The sequence below is a fragment of the Peromyscus eremicus genome, unplaced genomic scaffold, assembly GCF_949786415.1.
Source record: "Peromyscus eremicus unplaced genomic scaffold, PerEre_H2_v1 PerEre#2#chr22_unloc_1, whole genome shotgun sequence".
NCBI lineage: Eukaryota > Metazoa > Chordata > Mammalia > Rodentia > Cricetidae > Peromyscus > Peromyscus eremicus.
In genome coordinates, this window is record NW_026734286.1 from 11,788,488 (window position 1) to 11,802,956 (window position 14,469).

The window sequence follows — 14,469 nt, forward strand, 5'->3', positions numbered from 1 at the left end:
CAATCTCTTTCTAAAAGAAGAAAGGGAGATATGATATAGAAATGTATTATGTAGAAATGATAGGATAAGAGGGTAGATTATTAAATCTACTCTGAAAAGAAATAACAGGAATATAGATATAACATTAAAAGGTAGATTATTGAATCTACTTTTACAAAGCAACTACTAGTTTTAAATATTTACTTTGGATTGGATTTTTGTATATTGTATACAAATTATGTATATTGATACAAATTTAAGATTGATTTTTTTAGAAAATACTGTACATATATTTCTAATCTTGTTCAAGGTATGTACCTATACAGCTCATATAACAATGTAATGCAAATTACTAGTCCTTGAAAGTTATTATTACCAACTAGTTAGGATATAAAGAAATGAAAGTTAGTAGTTAGTCATTACAATCAAATTTGTAGTCATGTTAGGTATGTTTTCAAGGTCAAACAGATATATTTTAGATAGACAGATCATCTTCAAAAACTTCATCGATCTATAGAATATGGCATTTAAGATGTTTTAATAACAGATTCTTTTTTTTTAAATGACAACGAGACACGTCTGCTCCTGGCAGCACCAATCTACTTCAGAGAAGATGATGGGCATTGAAGAAACTCCATATGTGGCAAAAGTTAGTCACTGGGCAAGAAAATACCCTTCCCTCAACTGCTGACAGTATGTTTGTCCAAATGGGACAAATAGGGCACACACACACAAAAAAGGACTGCCAAACCTTGCCAAGACAAAGTAGGAAGGCTCTTTAGAAAATCCTGCTTCACAAGCTGAGTCTGTCAGATATGCCAGGCTTGTAGGCTGAAGATGGATGCCCCAATGTTGCAGAGGAACCTTAGGTGACTGTCCAGGCAGCCAGCTGTTTCTGTCATTTCTCACATTTTTTGGAAGTTGCCTGTTTGTACTTCCTGTTTATTCAGGTAATATTATTTCCTTTTAGGGTCTCTGAGGGAATTGAAGATTAGATAGTTATAGTTTTTCTTATTAACAAATTCAGAAAAGAAACTCACTAAAGAGGTGTAAAGTCTATAAGTTTGAAAGAAATCAAAGGATAGTTTTGAGTTGGTAATACAAGTTAGGATAGAAGAGAGCAATCCTCTTTTCCTCCTGTGCAGCTCGGGCACCGTAGCCATCATTAATGACACAGTAACGATCCGGACCAGGAAGTTCATGACTAACCGTCTGCTTCAGAGGAAACAGATGGTTATTGATGTCCTTCACCCTGGGAAGGCAACAGTACCAAAGACTGAAATTTGGGAGAAGCTAGCCAAAATGTACAAAACCACACCAGATGTCATCTTTGTGTTCGGATTCAGGACCCACTTTGGTGGCGGCAAAACCACTGGCTTCAGCATGATCTATGATTCTCTAGATTATGCTAAGAAGAATGAGCCCAAACACAGACTTGCAAGACATGGCCTCTATGAGAAGAAGAAGACCTCCCGGAAACAGCGGAAGGAGCGCAAGAACAGAATGAAGAAGGTCAGGGGCACGGCAAAGGCCAATGTTGGTGTTGGCAAAAAGCCAAAGGAGTAAATCTTCGGTGATTTGATCTGTGGTGGTGTACAGACAATTTTGGGGAGAACAAATAAACTAAAAGCTTATGTGTCTAGAAAAAAAAAAACAAGTTAGGATAGAAAGTGAATTAGGTACAACATTTTGGACTCACCAAAATAGGATGAATAATAGAATATTTTCTCTGAATCTGTCAAATGTTAATGGACTGGACATTGCTAATATAATTCTTGACTGCATATATTATATATACTTATTGTATATAGTTTTTCTATTATTTATAACCTTTTATTATTTTAGACAAAAAAGGGAAAATGTGGTGACATATTTTGTACCCCAATAAATTTGCCTGAAGATCAGAGAACAGAACAAGCCACTAGATTAGACATAGATGCCAGGCAGTGGTGGCACACACCTTTAATCCTAGCACTTGGGAGGCAGAGATCCGTCTGGATGTCTGTGAGTTCAAAGCCACCCTGGATTACATGAGATTGACTCAGTCTAGAGAGAAACAGAGCCAGGCAGTGGTGGCACACACCTTTAATCTCATTAGTTGGGAGCCACATGCCTTTAATTCCAGCACTAGCAAAGTTGAGACAGGAAATGACATGGGTAGGTGGAGAAAGGAATATAAGGCATGAGGAGACAGGAACTAAAGTCTTTTGGCTGAGGAAAGCTTTTCAGACTGAGTAGTCCTGGAGGTAAGACATGGCTTGTTCCTTTGTCTCTCTGATCTTTCAGCATTTACCCCAATATCAGGCTCTGGGTTTTTTATAAAAAGACCATACAGTAGTTCATTGCATGGGTTTTTAATAAAAACCCCAAGCCAGATATTAGGGTAAATGCTGAAAGATCAGAGAGACAAAGGAACAACTCACAGCCACATCTTACTTCGTCAACTCCAGGAATCCTCTGACTGAATGTCTCTGAGTCCTCCGCCAAAAGGGGTCCAGCTGAAAAAGCTTTTAGTTCCTGTCTCCTCACACCTTATATACCTTTCTCTACCCAGCCACCACTTCCTTCCTAGTGCTGGGATTAATGGCAGGTATGTGTGCTTTCCAAATACTGGGATTAAAGGTGTGAGATCTCAAGTGCTGGGATTAAAGGTGTGTGGTTCCCAAACACTGGGACTAAAGGTGTGCACCACCACTGCCTGGCTCTGTTTCTCTCCTAGACTGAGTCAATGTAGTCCACTGTGGCCATGAACTCACAGAGATCCAGATAGATCCCTGCCTCCCAAGTGCTAGGATTAAAGGTGTGTGCCATCACTGCCTGGCCTCTAGGTTTAATCAGTGGTTTGTTCTGTTCTCTGATCTTCAGGCAAATTTATTAGGGTACACAATATATCATCACAGATATGCTCGGAGCATTTACTGTAAGCGTGATCACAAGACACAGGACTTAGGCTCTTGGGAGTGTGTGTGCTCCATACTTCCGGCTCTGGGCCCTCCGCACTACAGCCCCCCCCCCCCCCAGGCTTCACTGCTCAGAGTCCACTTGTGCCCTCTGGCCTGCCCCATACTTTTCTGGCCATACTGCTAAGTGTGGTAATGTCTCGACTCTGCTACTGTTTATTGAGTTGGCTCAATGTCGGGTGTGTTGGCTTCTCAGATCTGTTTTTTTTTTTTTTTTTTTTTTTTTCGAGACAGGGTTTCTCTGTGTAGCCCTGGCTGTCCTGGAACTTGCTCACAGAGATCCGCTTGCCTCTGTCTCCCAAATGCTGGGATTAAAGGCGTGTACCATCACTGCCTGGCTCAGATCTGCTCTTAAAGATTCCTAGCCCTGCTGACACCCCAGCTTTAGAGGTAGCTTGGACTTGGAGCCTCAGAACTGTGAAACAATGAATCTATGTCCGTCTTTTTCCTCCCTGCCTTTCTGGTGCGGGAGTTTGAACCTACGAACTTATGCGCATTCTGACACTGAGGTACAGCCCAGCCTGAACCTTCATCAGTTGGCGGTACCTGTAGAGGGGCCCAAATGGAAGGTCTCCTGTAGATTACCTCCAGAGCACCCCTGGAAACCAACCAGGTGGTGGAGGACGGTGAAGCTTCTATGCAGATGGAAAACAGTCCTGCCTGGCCGCCAGAGAAGAACACCTTGAAAGATCCTGTAAGGCGCGAACAGAAGTTGATGGATAGCTTAGGTTCCCAGGCAGCAGGGGTCAAACACCCCCACCCTCTATGTGCTTCATTTCCTAGTTCTGACCGCTCTGTGGGATCTCAGAAGAGATCCCTGTTCTCAGAAGAACACGTGGGTGCTGCTGGGGCAGCAGGGCCTCCAGCGGAGCCTCAGGTGCGCAGGGAATCCAGGCAGCCCACACCTGTGCTAGTGGCCAGGCCCTGGGTGCTGCCTTTGTATTGATGGTTTCAACCCTGCTCCCCTCTGGAGCACCAGTCTGCGTCCATCCCCTGGAACACACACCTTGGTCTGTGGGACACCCGTGACCCTTCGGGGGCAGGCGATAGTCCCAGGAACGATGCTCTGGCTCTAAGCTTTGTTCAATGGTAGTTTTCATGCACGCAAGCTCTTCGGCACCTCTTTCTGGTCTGTAAAGGCTGCCCAGCTGTAGGGAGACCTGGGCGCTAAGCCGGGAGCCTCCTCCTTGTCGCAGGAGGGCACCCGTAGCCGTGAGGGGGCCGCCACCTAGTGGTCACCACGAGCATCACCACAGTCTCGGCTGGAAGCATCGCTGAGTGGAGCGGTCCCGGGAGAACCTCCATCCTCAAGACCTCTCCGCGACTCATGCAGCGGGAAACGTGGTGTCCGCTTTGAAATGGAGAACCGGAGAAGTGCCGAGGACCAAAACAAACGGGAAAGAAGAGCCAGGAAGTAGTTCAGAGAAGCAAGAAGTCCCGATGCGGAGAGAGACGGGGCGGGGGTGGGGGTGGGGAGACAGGGCAGGGAATCCAGGGAGTCAAGGGCAGCCTGGAGCCGAGCTACGCCGGAAGAAGCCGTGCTGCACCTACCGGTTAGGGGGACGGGTGTGGGGAGGGGGCTCAGGGGAGGATGGAGGAGGAAACCCAGTGGCGGGACAGAGGGGAGCAACCTGCGTTATGGGGATAGCTCCCGCACGGGGAACGATGGGTAGTTTGAAGTCAGGGTGATGTGCATCTGGGGAGGCGTTTGGGATCTTTGGTATTGGCTGATCTGTGTCTGTCAAAGCCAGTCATATGCTCCCTCCCTGTGCGCTGCTGTCCTGGGTGGCTTCCCCTACGGTTGAGCTGCGTGGCTACTCTCAGGGTTGGGCTGGCCTGACTGTGAACATATTTGGGCTGATGTGTGGCACTTTCTCTCCCACACCCGTCTTTGCACGGACAGGGTGGGGCTCTTTCTGTCTCCAACCTCGCTGTGTCCCTGGAGTCAGGCCAGGCTCTTCCTGCGTGTGCGCCTGCCTGTGCACAGCTGAGGTCCCTCGAGGTGTGCCCCCTGCAGTCAAAGCTAGGGAGCTCTTCCATAGAAGAGTTTGGGTCTTAGTGTCAGTCCTACAGTGGGTCCTTCATTAACATCAGCTGGGGAGGCCATTGGGACTCTGGTTCACAGGACCAGCAGGGATGGGCCCCAGGTTTCTTAAGAACCTTGGGGCTGCAACTCCATACAGGACTGAGGAGTTGGGCAGGGTGTGGAAAACTGGACAACAGTTAGAGGTTTTGGAGTATAATACAGCCAAAAAGAAACTCAAAATAAAAAACATAACAAGACTGGGGCTGGAGGAATGGCTCAGTGGTTAAGAGCACTGGCTGCTCTTCCAGAGGACCCAGGTTCAATTCCCAGCACCCACATGGCAGCTCACAACTGTCTGTAACTCCAGTTCCAGGGGATCTGACACCTTCACACCAATGCACATAAAATAAAGTTAAATAAATTATTAAAAAAAAACCATAACAGCACTCGGGAGGCAGAGCCAGGCGGATCTCTGTGAGTTCGAGGCCAGCCTGGGCTACCAAGTGAGTCCCAGGAAAGGCGCAAAGATACACAGAGAAACCCTGTCTCAAAAAACCAAAAAACAAACAAACAAACAAAAACATAGCAAGACTGAGATGTCTCTGGCCTCACTTTCCTGTAGCGCACCACACACAGCTTCACTGCAGCTCTGGACATGCAGCTCGCTGGTGCCCTTACGAGGACGAGCCGTGACCAGTGTCACCAATGGTCGGCCTACTGTGTATGACTGTGGTGTTCAAATTGTACGAAAACGCTTTCTGCTCTCATAGAAACATAATGGTTTAATTTTGGAAAACCAAGACTCAGTATTGTCATCCCACCCTGTGTATCAAATGAATGTGTCTATGGATCGTTTTCTGCTAGAACGCTTGATTTTAAAAATGGCTGTTTGAGTTGCTGATTTGAGTTTTGTTTAAAAAAACAAACAAACTTGTTAAAAGCCAGGTATGGCGGCATGTGCTGTGGTGTTGGGGAGCAGAGTCAGGCCGGTCTCAGGAGCTCCTTGGCAAGCCAGCCGGCCTAGCTGGAGGACCGAGCTTCCGGTTCAGTAAGAGATTCTGTCTCAAAGCAGCAGCAGCCAGTAACAAGCCAGAGGTGGGGGCAGATAAAGATACATAGGTCCATCCTCCTGCAGGCTCCACAGTGCACACAAGCATGCGCACCTGCACACACACACATAAAAACAGTGGCCCTGCACACCCTTCTGCCGTTCTGCGCTGTGCACGTGTATGAAGTAGCACTCTCAGCGTCGGCGATGGTCAGATTGGAACACCGATCGGCTGAAAAACATTGAAGCTGTTTTACATTCCAGGATCAAACATTTTAACCAGTTAATGTTAACGTCAAAACAGATGAGCACATCATCTCATTAGTGCTCAAATTTGCTTTCATTGTTTGTGAGCAGTAAAATTACATCGTAATTGTGAACAATTTTTTTTTTATGATTCATGGTCACTAAATGTTTTATTTTTTAAATTAATTATTTATTTTATGTGCATTGGTGTTCTGCCTGCCTGCATGTCTGTGTGAGGGGGTTGGATCTCCTGTAACTGGCATTGCAAGCAGTTGTGAGCTGCCAGGTGGGTGCTGGGAATCGAACCTGGGTCCTCTGGAAGGGCAGCCAGTGCTCTTAACAGCTGAGCCATCTCTTCAGCCCCCCGAATGTTTGATTTTTATACCTTTTTTTGGAGACAATCTGACTTTTTTAATTTTAAAATTTGTCTCTAAAGATTTGTTTTTGTATATGTGCATAGGTTTTTTTTTTTTTTTAAATATGCATCGCGTGTGCCCAGTGCCTGTGGAAGGCAGAAAGCTGTCAGATCCCCTGGAGCTGGAGTCACAGGCAGTTATGAGCCACCTGATGTGAGGACTGGGAACTGAACCGTGTCCTCTAGAAGAGCAGGGAGTGCTGTTAACACTGGGCTGACTCACTGGCATCTTATCCGTGTTTTTATGTGTATGTGAGTGTATGCCAGGTGTGCAGGTCCCTGCTGTGGGGGTCTCAGTGAGAATGGCCCCCGTGGGCTCACTGTTTTGGGAAGGATTAGTAGGTGTGGCCTTGCTGGACATCACTGGGGTGGGCTTTGAGGTTTCAAAAGTCCACGGGAGACTCAGTCTCTCATTCTCTGTCTCCAACTTATGGGTCGGATGTAAGTTCTCAGCTACTGTCCAGCACCATGTCTGCCTGCCTGCTGCCGGGATCCCTGCCATGATGGTCATGGACTCACCCTCTGAAACTGTAAGCAGGCCCCTAACTAAATGTTTTCTTTTATAAATTGCCTTAGTCATGGTGTTTCTTCACAGCCACAGAACACTACGACAGAACTTGGATTAGGGAAGTGGCCGAACGCTTTAAGTGGGGCTTAATGGGCCATGCCAGTAGAAGCATGGAAGGCAGGGTGCTGGAAGAAATGTAGACAATGATGGTCCCGCTCAAGAGGTTTCAGAGGGGAAATATGTTAGAAACTGGACTAGATCGTTCTTGTGATATTTTAGCAAAGAAGGTGGCTGATTTCTGCCCTTGTCCTAAAAATCTTCCTGAAGCTAAATGGAAGAGTTTTGGATCAGTGTTGTTGGCAGAGAAGATTTCAAGACTGCAGCAGGCTTTCTTTGGGGCCCCCAGCCAGCTCCCAAATCATGACATGGATGAAGATTTAATATTAATTGTGAATGCTCAGCCTTAGCTTATGCATGTCCCACAGGCTCTTATAACTTAAATTAACCTGTTTCTCTTCATCTACATTTTACCTCAGGGCTTTTTACCTTTCTTTCATTCTGTATGTCCTACTTTCCTACTCTGTGTCTGTCTGTCTGTCCAGTGGATGCTTGACTGTCTGGCTCTGGGCATTTCCCTCTCTTTCTCCCTTGTTCTCTCTCAATTCCTTCTTCTTGAGCCTAGATTCCTCCTCCTACTTATTCTCTCTGCCCGCCAGCCCTGCCCATCCCTCTACTGCCTAGCTATTGGCTGTTCAGCTTTTTATTAGACCAATCAGGTGCCTTAGGCAGGGAAAGCAACACATCTTTACATTGTTAAAAAATGCAGCATAAACAAATGGAACACATCTTTACATAGTCAAAAGGAATATTCTACAACATAAACAAATGTACCACATCTTTGCCTAGTTAAGCAAATATTCCACAACACAAGACAGTCTAGTATTGACTGTGACATGTGGTTTTTAGTAATCACTCTTATGCAGATCTACAATGAGAAAGAGCAAGTGAGGCAAAATAAATGCAAAATATACAGTCTGAGGAGAAAAAGAGCACCAGGTAATGGACTGTTGGAACCAAGCCGTGCACTCAAAGAAATAAGTTTAAAGAAAATCTTGGTGCTAAATGGAATAAAGGGAGAGGTACCCTCAGGGAAAGAGTACACCCAGCTAACCCTGCAACCTGTAAAAGGAAAAGGCCCAAGGAATGATTTGTTTTAAAAGAGTGTTAATAAGTTGAAGTTCATGCAAATTAATTTAAGGAGGGGCCAGGATCCATCCCAAGCAGGCAGGAGAACTTGGCAGCTTCAGCCCTGTGGTTCTGTGAAGAATAAACCTTATCAATGAAAACCAGGAGTCAGATGTTGGGATAAAAGCTGAAAGATCAGAGAAGCAGGAGAGCAGCCACAGTCTCTTTCTTCCTCTTCCATTCCTCCAGTCCAAAGGGACTGAGGTCCTGTCTCTTCCCTGCCTTATCACTTCCTGTTCCTCTCTGTACAGACCTCTAGACCGCTATGGCTAACTAGTGACTAGCTCTGCCTTCTGATTCCAAGCAAGCTTTATTTGTCAGAACACAAAATATCACACATTTCCCCCTTTTTGTCTAAATAAAAAACAAAGGTTTTAACTAGCATAGAAAAACTATATGCAATAAGTACAATAACTATATACAAATGTATACAGGCAAGAATTACTTTAACAATGTCAAATTACAAAACAATTTAACAAATTCAGAGAAAATACTCCATTATCTATCCTACCTTGGTGAGTCCAAAGTATTGTACCTAATTCACTTTCTATCCTAACTTGTATTACCAACCCAAAACTATCTTTTTATGTCTCTCAACCTTATACACTTTACACCTCTTTTGTGAGTTTCTTTTCTGAATTTGTTAACAAGGAAAACTATAACTATAGCTTGTAGCTAGAGTTTTCCTGCCTGGCCCATGGTCAGGGCAAATCTCTCTCACCTGCCAGTCCCACAGCCGCTCAGACCCAACCAAGTAAACACAGAGACTTATATTGGTTACAAACTGTATGGCCGTGGCAGGCTTCTTGCTAACTGTTCTTACAGCTTAAATTAATCCATTTCTGTAAATCTATACCTTGCCATGTGGCTCGTGGCTTACCGGCATCTTCACATGCTGTTTGTCATCGTGGCTGCTGGCAGTGTCCCTGACTCAGCCTTCCACTTCCCAGCTTTATTCTCCCTCTTGTCCCGCCTATACTTCCTGCCTGGCCACTGGCCAATCAGTGATTTATTTATTGACCAATCAGCAACACACTTGACATACAGACCATCCCACAGCAATAGCTATCTAGTCTTCAACTCCATCAGAGACTTGAGAAGGATATACTACTACCCGAGTAAACAGGAAGTATAGAGCAAACAACTTCCAAAAATAAGAAATGACAGTAACAGCAGGCTGCCTGGATGTTACCCAAGGTTCCTCTGCAATGTTGGGGCATCCATATTTGGCCTGCAGGTCTAGCATATCTGACAGACTTATCTGTGAAGTAGGATTTTTGAAGGACTATCCTGCCTTGTCTTTGCAAAGTTTGGCAGTCACTTTCTTTTCTGCTCTGCTTGTCCAATTTGGACAGCATACTGTCAGCAGTCAAGGCAAGGGCACTTTCTTGCCCAGTGGCTAACTTTTGCCACAAAGAAAGTAAACTCCATATGGAGTTTCTTCGATACCCATTATCTCTGAAGTAGATTGGTGCTGCCAGGCACAGACATGTCTCATTCTCATAAAAAAAAAAAAAAAGAACCTTATGTTATTAAAACATCTTAAATGCCATATTCTGTAGGTCTCTGAAGCATTTGAAGACCACCTGTCTATCTAAAATACATCTCTGTTTGACCTTGAAAACATACCTAACATGACTACAAGTTTGATTATAATAGGTGACTAACTATTAACCTACATTTCTTTATTATCCTAAATAGTTTGTAATAATAACTTTCAAGGGACTAGAAAATGGCATTACATTGTTAAATGAGCTATATAGGTACAATACCTTGAACAAGAGTAGAAACATATATACAGTATGTTCTAACCAAAATAACCTTAAATTTGTATCAATATACAAAAATATCTTAAACAAGTGTAGAAACAGATACAGTATAACAAAAATAACCTCAAATTTGTATCAATATACAAAAAATCCATATCAATGCAAAATATTTAAGACTAGTAGTTGCTTTTTTGGTTTAAAAGTACATTTAATAATCTACCCTTTTATCCTATGTCTATATACCCCCTTTTTCTTTTTAGAATGAGATCCCTGAATCTAATCTCCTTTGTTTAGATTTTTTCCTGACCATTACCAATAACAACTTGTAACTAATCCCCCTAAACAATAACCATAACCCATTGAATGACCAAAAACTGCCCATCTTCCCTCTTGGGAATGTGGGCATTGTGTTCTTAAAATTACTACCTGCTATCTGGGGATCATGGCATCTTTAGGGGTCCCTGAAAAAAACTGGGATAATTGTCAAGCCCTGGGAGAGCTAGCTGTATCATTTGTTATCTAGTTTCTGTGAAATGGTAAAGTGCAGGGCTTATCTCAAATCCTGGCTAGAGTAGTCTGTGAGGCTGGACCATCTCAGCTAGCCACCTTGAAATTGTCCTGAACAGTTTGTAGTTCAACGCTGATCTTTAGGCAGTGTCTGTCAGCCTTATGGCATTACCATAGTCCCAGTGGAATTGTCATTGTGGGGCTCCTTTTGGAAACTTCAAAGGTCACTGTTAGGTGTAATCATGGTTCATTGCAGAAAACTTAAACATTTTAAATGTCATATGCAGCAGATCTAGAAGAGCTTAAAGGACCATAATTTGTTAGGCATAACCAGAGTACAAAAACTTAAATTTTAACTTGTTTTGTTTTTTTTAAAAAAAAAAAACAACTTAAATTTTAGTTACCTGATAGAGACTCAAACCTGAAATCATGTACAAGAAGTTAGTTAAAGCCATTTTCTAGAATTAGTTTTCTACATGTCCATTAACATCATGACAAAAAGTTGAAATATATATATATATTAATTTTATAGATTTTGAGATATTTATACCTTAAGAAAAATTTTAAAGAGTCAAAATAAAACCAAAGAATTATGAGATTAGTGTCAATAGAATAGTCCCTTAATTTTGGTTTTTCTTCTGTCCCATTTCAGGTGGTTCTTCTGACATGAGACAGATTTTGCATTTTCCTTTAATAAGCATGCTTGGGTTTAGAGAAGGAGAGAGCCACACTCCAACTCCAAAGCCAGCTTTACTTTTTTAATTTTTTTTTTCGAGACAGGGTTTCTCTGTGTAGTTTTGGTGCCTGTCCTGGATCTTGCTCTGTAGACTAGGCTGGCCTTGAACTCACAGAGATCCACCTGCCTCTGCCTCCCGAGTGCTGGGATTAAAGGTGTACACCACCACCACCCGGCTATGCTTTGCTTTTTAATTGAACTGGGAATACAAAAAGACCATTTGCATTATGAGTCCATAGAGAACAGCAGAAACAAACATTTGGGAAGATTTATGAAATTTTATTCTGTTGGAAATGTGCTATACCAATAGGCCAATTTACTTTTTCTTGGTACATTTACTCTGAATGATTCATTCTTTTTCTTCAGATGCCTCATTTGTTCAGTGGTCTTCAGATTCCTTAGCTGGATGCCTTCATTCTTCTGGAAAGACAAAAACAAAGCCCTGCCCCAACGCTAACTTTGGGGAGTTTCCCTTTTGGCAAGTTATGTCTGAGATAATGAAAAGTATTTATGGTCTTATAAGTTAGTTTTCTAATTCATTCATCTATGCATGCTGATCTTGCCTTTAAAGGTCTAATTACCATTTTGCATTCTGAATTAGCATTTTCAAAAGTCAAAGATTCAATTATTATTTGTCTATCTTTTGAATTTGGTATCATTTTATTTACAGCTGAAGTCAATCTTTATAAAAAATCAGTGAAGGTTTCTTTTGGACCCTGTATAACTTCAGTAAATGACTCAGTTCTCTTTCTGACTTCTTCAATTCTGTCCCAAGCATTCAAAGCTGCTGCTTGGCATAGAGCCAGGTCATCATATAGAGACTGTCTTTGTACATCAGCATAATCTCCCTCTCCAAGAAGTTGGTCTTGGGAAATTTCAGAACCTGTAGTCCTACTTCGTTGTTCAATGGTCCTAGCCTCATCTTTCCACCAAGTCCCCTACTGTAATTGAGGACCAGGCTCCAATACTGCTGTAACCAAGTCTCTCCAGTCTTGTGGGACAATTCTGTTACTAGTTGACCATGAAGTTAACATCTGCTTCACAAAAGGTGAATGCATACCATATGAGACTATCACTTCCTTAAATCTCCCCAAATCTATCATTTCCACAGGAGTCCAGCCAGCTCTTACACAGCCTTGGAGATACCTGTCATTTGACAGTTCCTGTAAGGTGACTAGATAAATTAAGGTTGGTTATTTGATAACCTTGTTACATCATCATGCCTAATGATCAGCAGCTTAGCCCTCACCAGAATACTCTTTGTTAGAGGCTTCTACTCAAAAGACCTAATCATCGAAGCCACAAACACGTGCTGTACCAATGCCCGAGCCCTTTTAATCACGTTAGTTGCCAACTCTCTAACAGGACTGTTCCTCTCTAATTTTATAGTATAACGATGAGGTTGGACCTCCTTTAAATTCCTCTGTGTCTGAATATCTCTATTATCCATTTTAATAAGTTTTTCTAAGGCTTGTAAGTTATCAGTCAGAATTGCATTATTTTCCTTAGTAATTATTTGTAAGGCTTGCATGCTATCAGTACTAACCTTTTCTAAGTCCTGTATCTTATGAATAGCAAGTTTTTCTAAGGTTTGTATCTTATCAAATTTCTCATATTTGGCACTGATATCAACCAACTTTTTTAGAGATAAAACAAGAATTACCAAACTGATAATGATAATACTTGACGTTATGTAAATCCCATCAAAGTTAATTATCTCCTCATTTAATTGTTCTATTTTCAAACCATCCATTGTGTAATCATACAGAGACCTAACTCCTAATTTTAATAGTGTTTCCCATTTTTTAACATGAGAAAAGACTTTTTTTTTTAAAACTAATTCTCCCTTTTAAGAATTCCCAACTGTCTCACCAAATCTGCTGCTGCTGCTGCTGCTGCTGAAGTGTGATGAGGCTGACTGCTACTGTGTAGCATGTCTGCTCAGAGAACACAGGGGTGCACAGCCTGGCTGAGGACAGCTGCCACTGATGGCATGTCAGCAGCCTGAGGACGGGGTGCACGGAAAAAGGAGCCAAAGAGCCTGCTGTCTGCACGGGGTGGTGGGGGGAGGGAGAAGGGGGGCACGATGTGCGAAAGCAGCATGTGTGACTGGCAGGGAGTGAAAGCACAGAGCTGCCTGAAGGCAGGTGGTGGTGGTGGTGAGGGGCTAACTCCTGCGGTGTTGGGAGCCCAGGGGCCTGTGGTGTTTGGTGCTTGTGGAGATTACTGTGGAGAGGCTGCAACAGGACAATTCCAGACTTGCTCAGAAGGCTTGGGGAAGAAAGGGAAAACCTAGCCAGCAGTGCTGTGACTCCAGGGGGTACCAGCGCCTGCAAAGCCACAGGCAAGCGGCTATCTGGTGAATTCATGCCCCAAAAGTTAGATGCCAGATGAAGCATAAATCTAATCGATCTTATCAATAAAAACCAGGAGTCAGATATTGGAGTAAAACCTGAAAGATCAGAGAAGCAGGAGAGCTGCCACAGTCTCTTCTGTTCTTCCAGTCCAAAAGGGATTGTCTCTGCCCTGCCTTATCACTTCCTGTTCCTCTCTGTACAGACCTCCAGACCTCTACGGCTAACTCTGCCCTCTGACTCCAAGCAAGCTTTGTCAGAACACAAACAAAATATCACACAATAGTTCTGGCTTTGTCAAGAAAATGTACAAGAGGTGAAGGACTGTGGAATCTTCCTCTGCAGTTAAAGAAAGCTGCCGAGGCCAGGCATGTGTCAGGGGTGTCCCTGCATGGAGGCCTGGAAAGGCCATTGCGTGAAGCTGTGAAGGTCAAACCTGGATTGTCTTAGAGACCCCAAGATTTTGAAGACCCCAGTGGTAGGAATTCTAGCCACGCACCCATGATCCGCACATGCCCTGGTGAGACACTTAGTCAGTTCTGCCTAGTAATTTCTGGGTCATACGTCCTACATAATCCATGCGCTGTGTGGTCACATAAATAGTGCGTGGCGTGACCACATGATCTATGCGCATGTGTGGAGTAGCCACGTGGGCCCATGTGTGCATGCACAGGGT

General features: G+C 43.6%; 1 protein-coding gene across 1 annotated transcript; it reads left to right on the forward strand.

The window, feature by feature from the left end:
- Positions 1 to 1,100: 1,100 nt before the first annotated feature.
- Positions 1,101 to 1,564, forward strand: LOC131900642 (small ribosomal subunit protein eS24-like). The gene has a single exon (XM_059251944.1). The coding sequence runs from the start codon at positions 1,180 to 1,182 to the stop codon at positions 1,543 to 1,545; it is 366 nt and encodes a 121-aa protein (XP_059107927.1). The 5' UTR covers positions 1,101 to 1,179; the 3' UTR covers positions 1,546 to 1,564.
- The last annotated feature ends 12,905 nt before the right edge of the window (positions 1,565 to 14,469 follow it).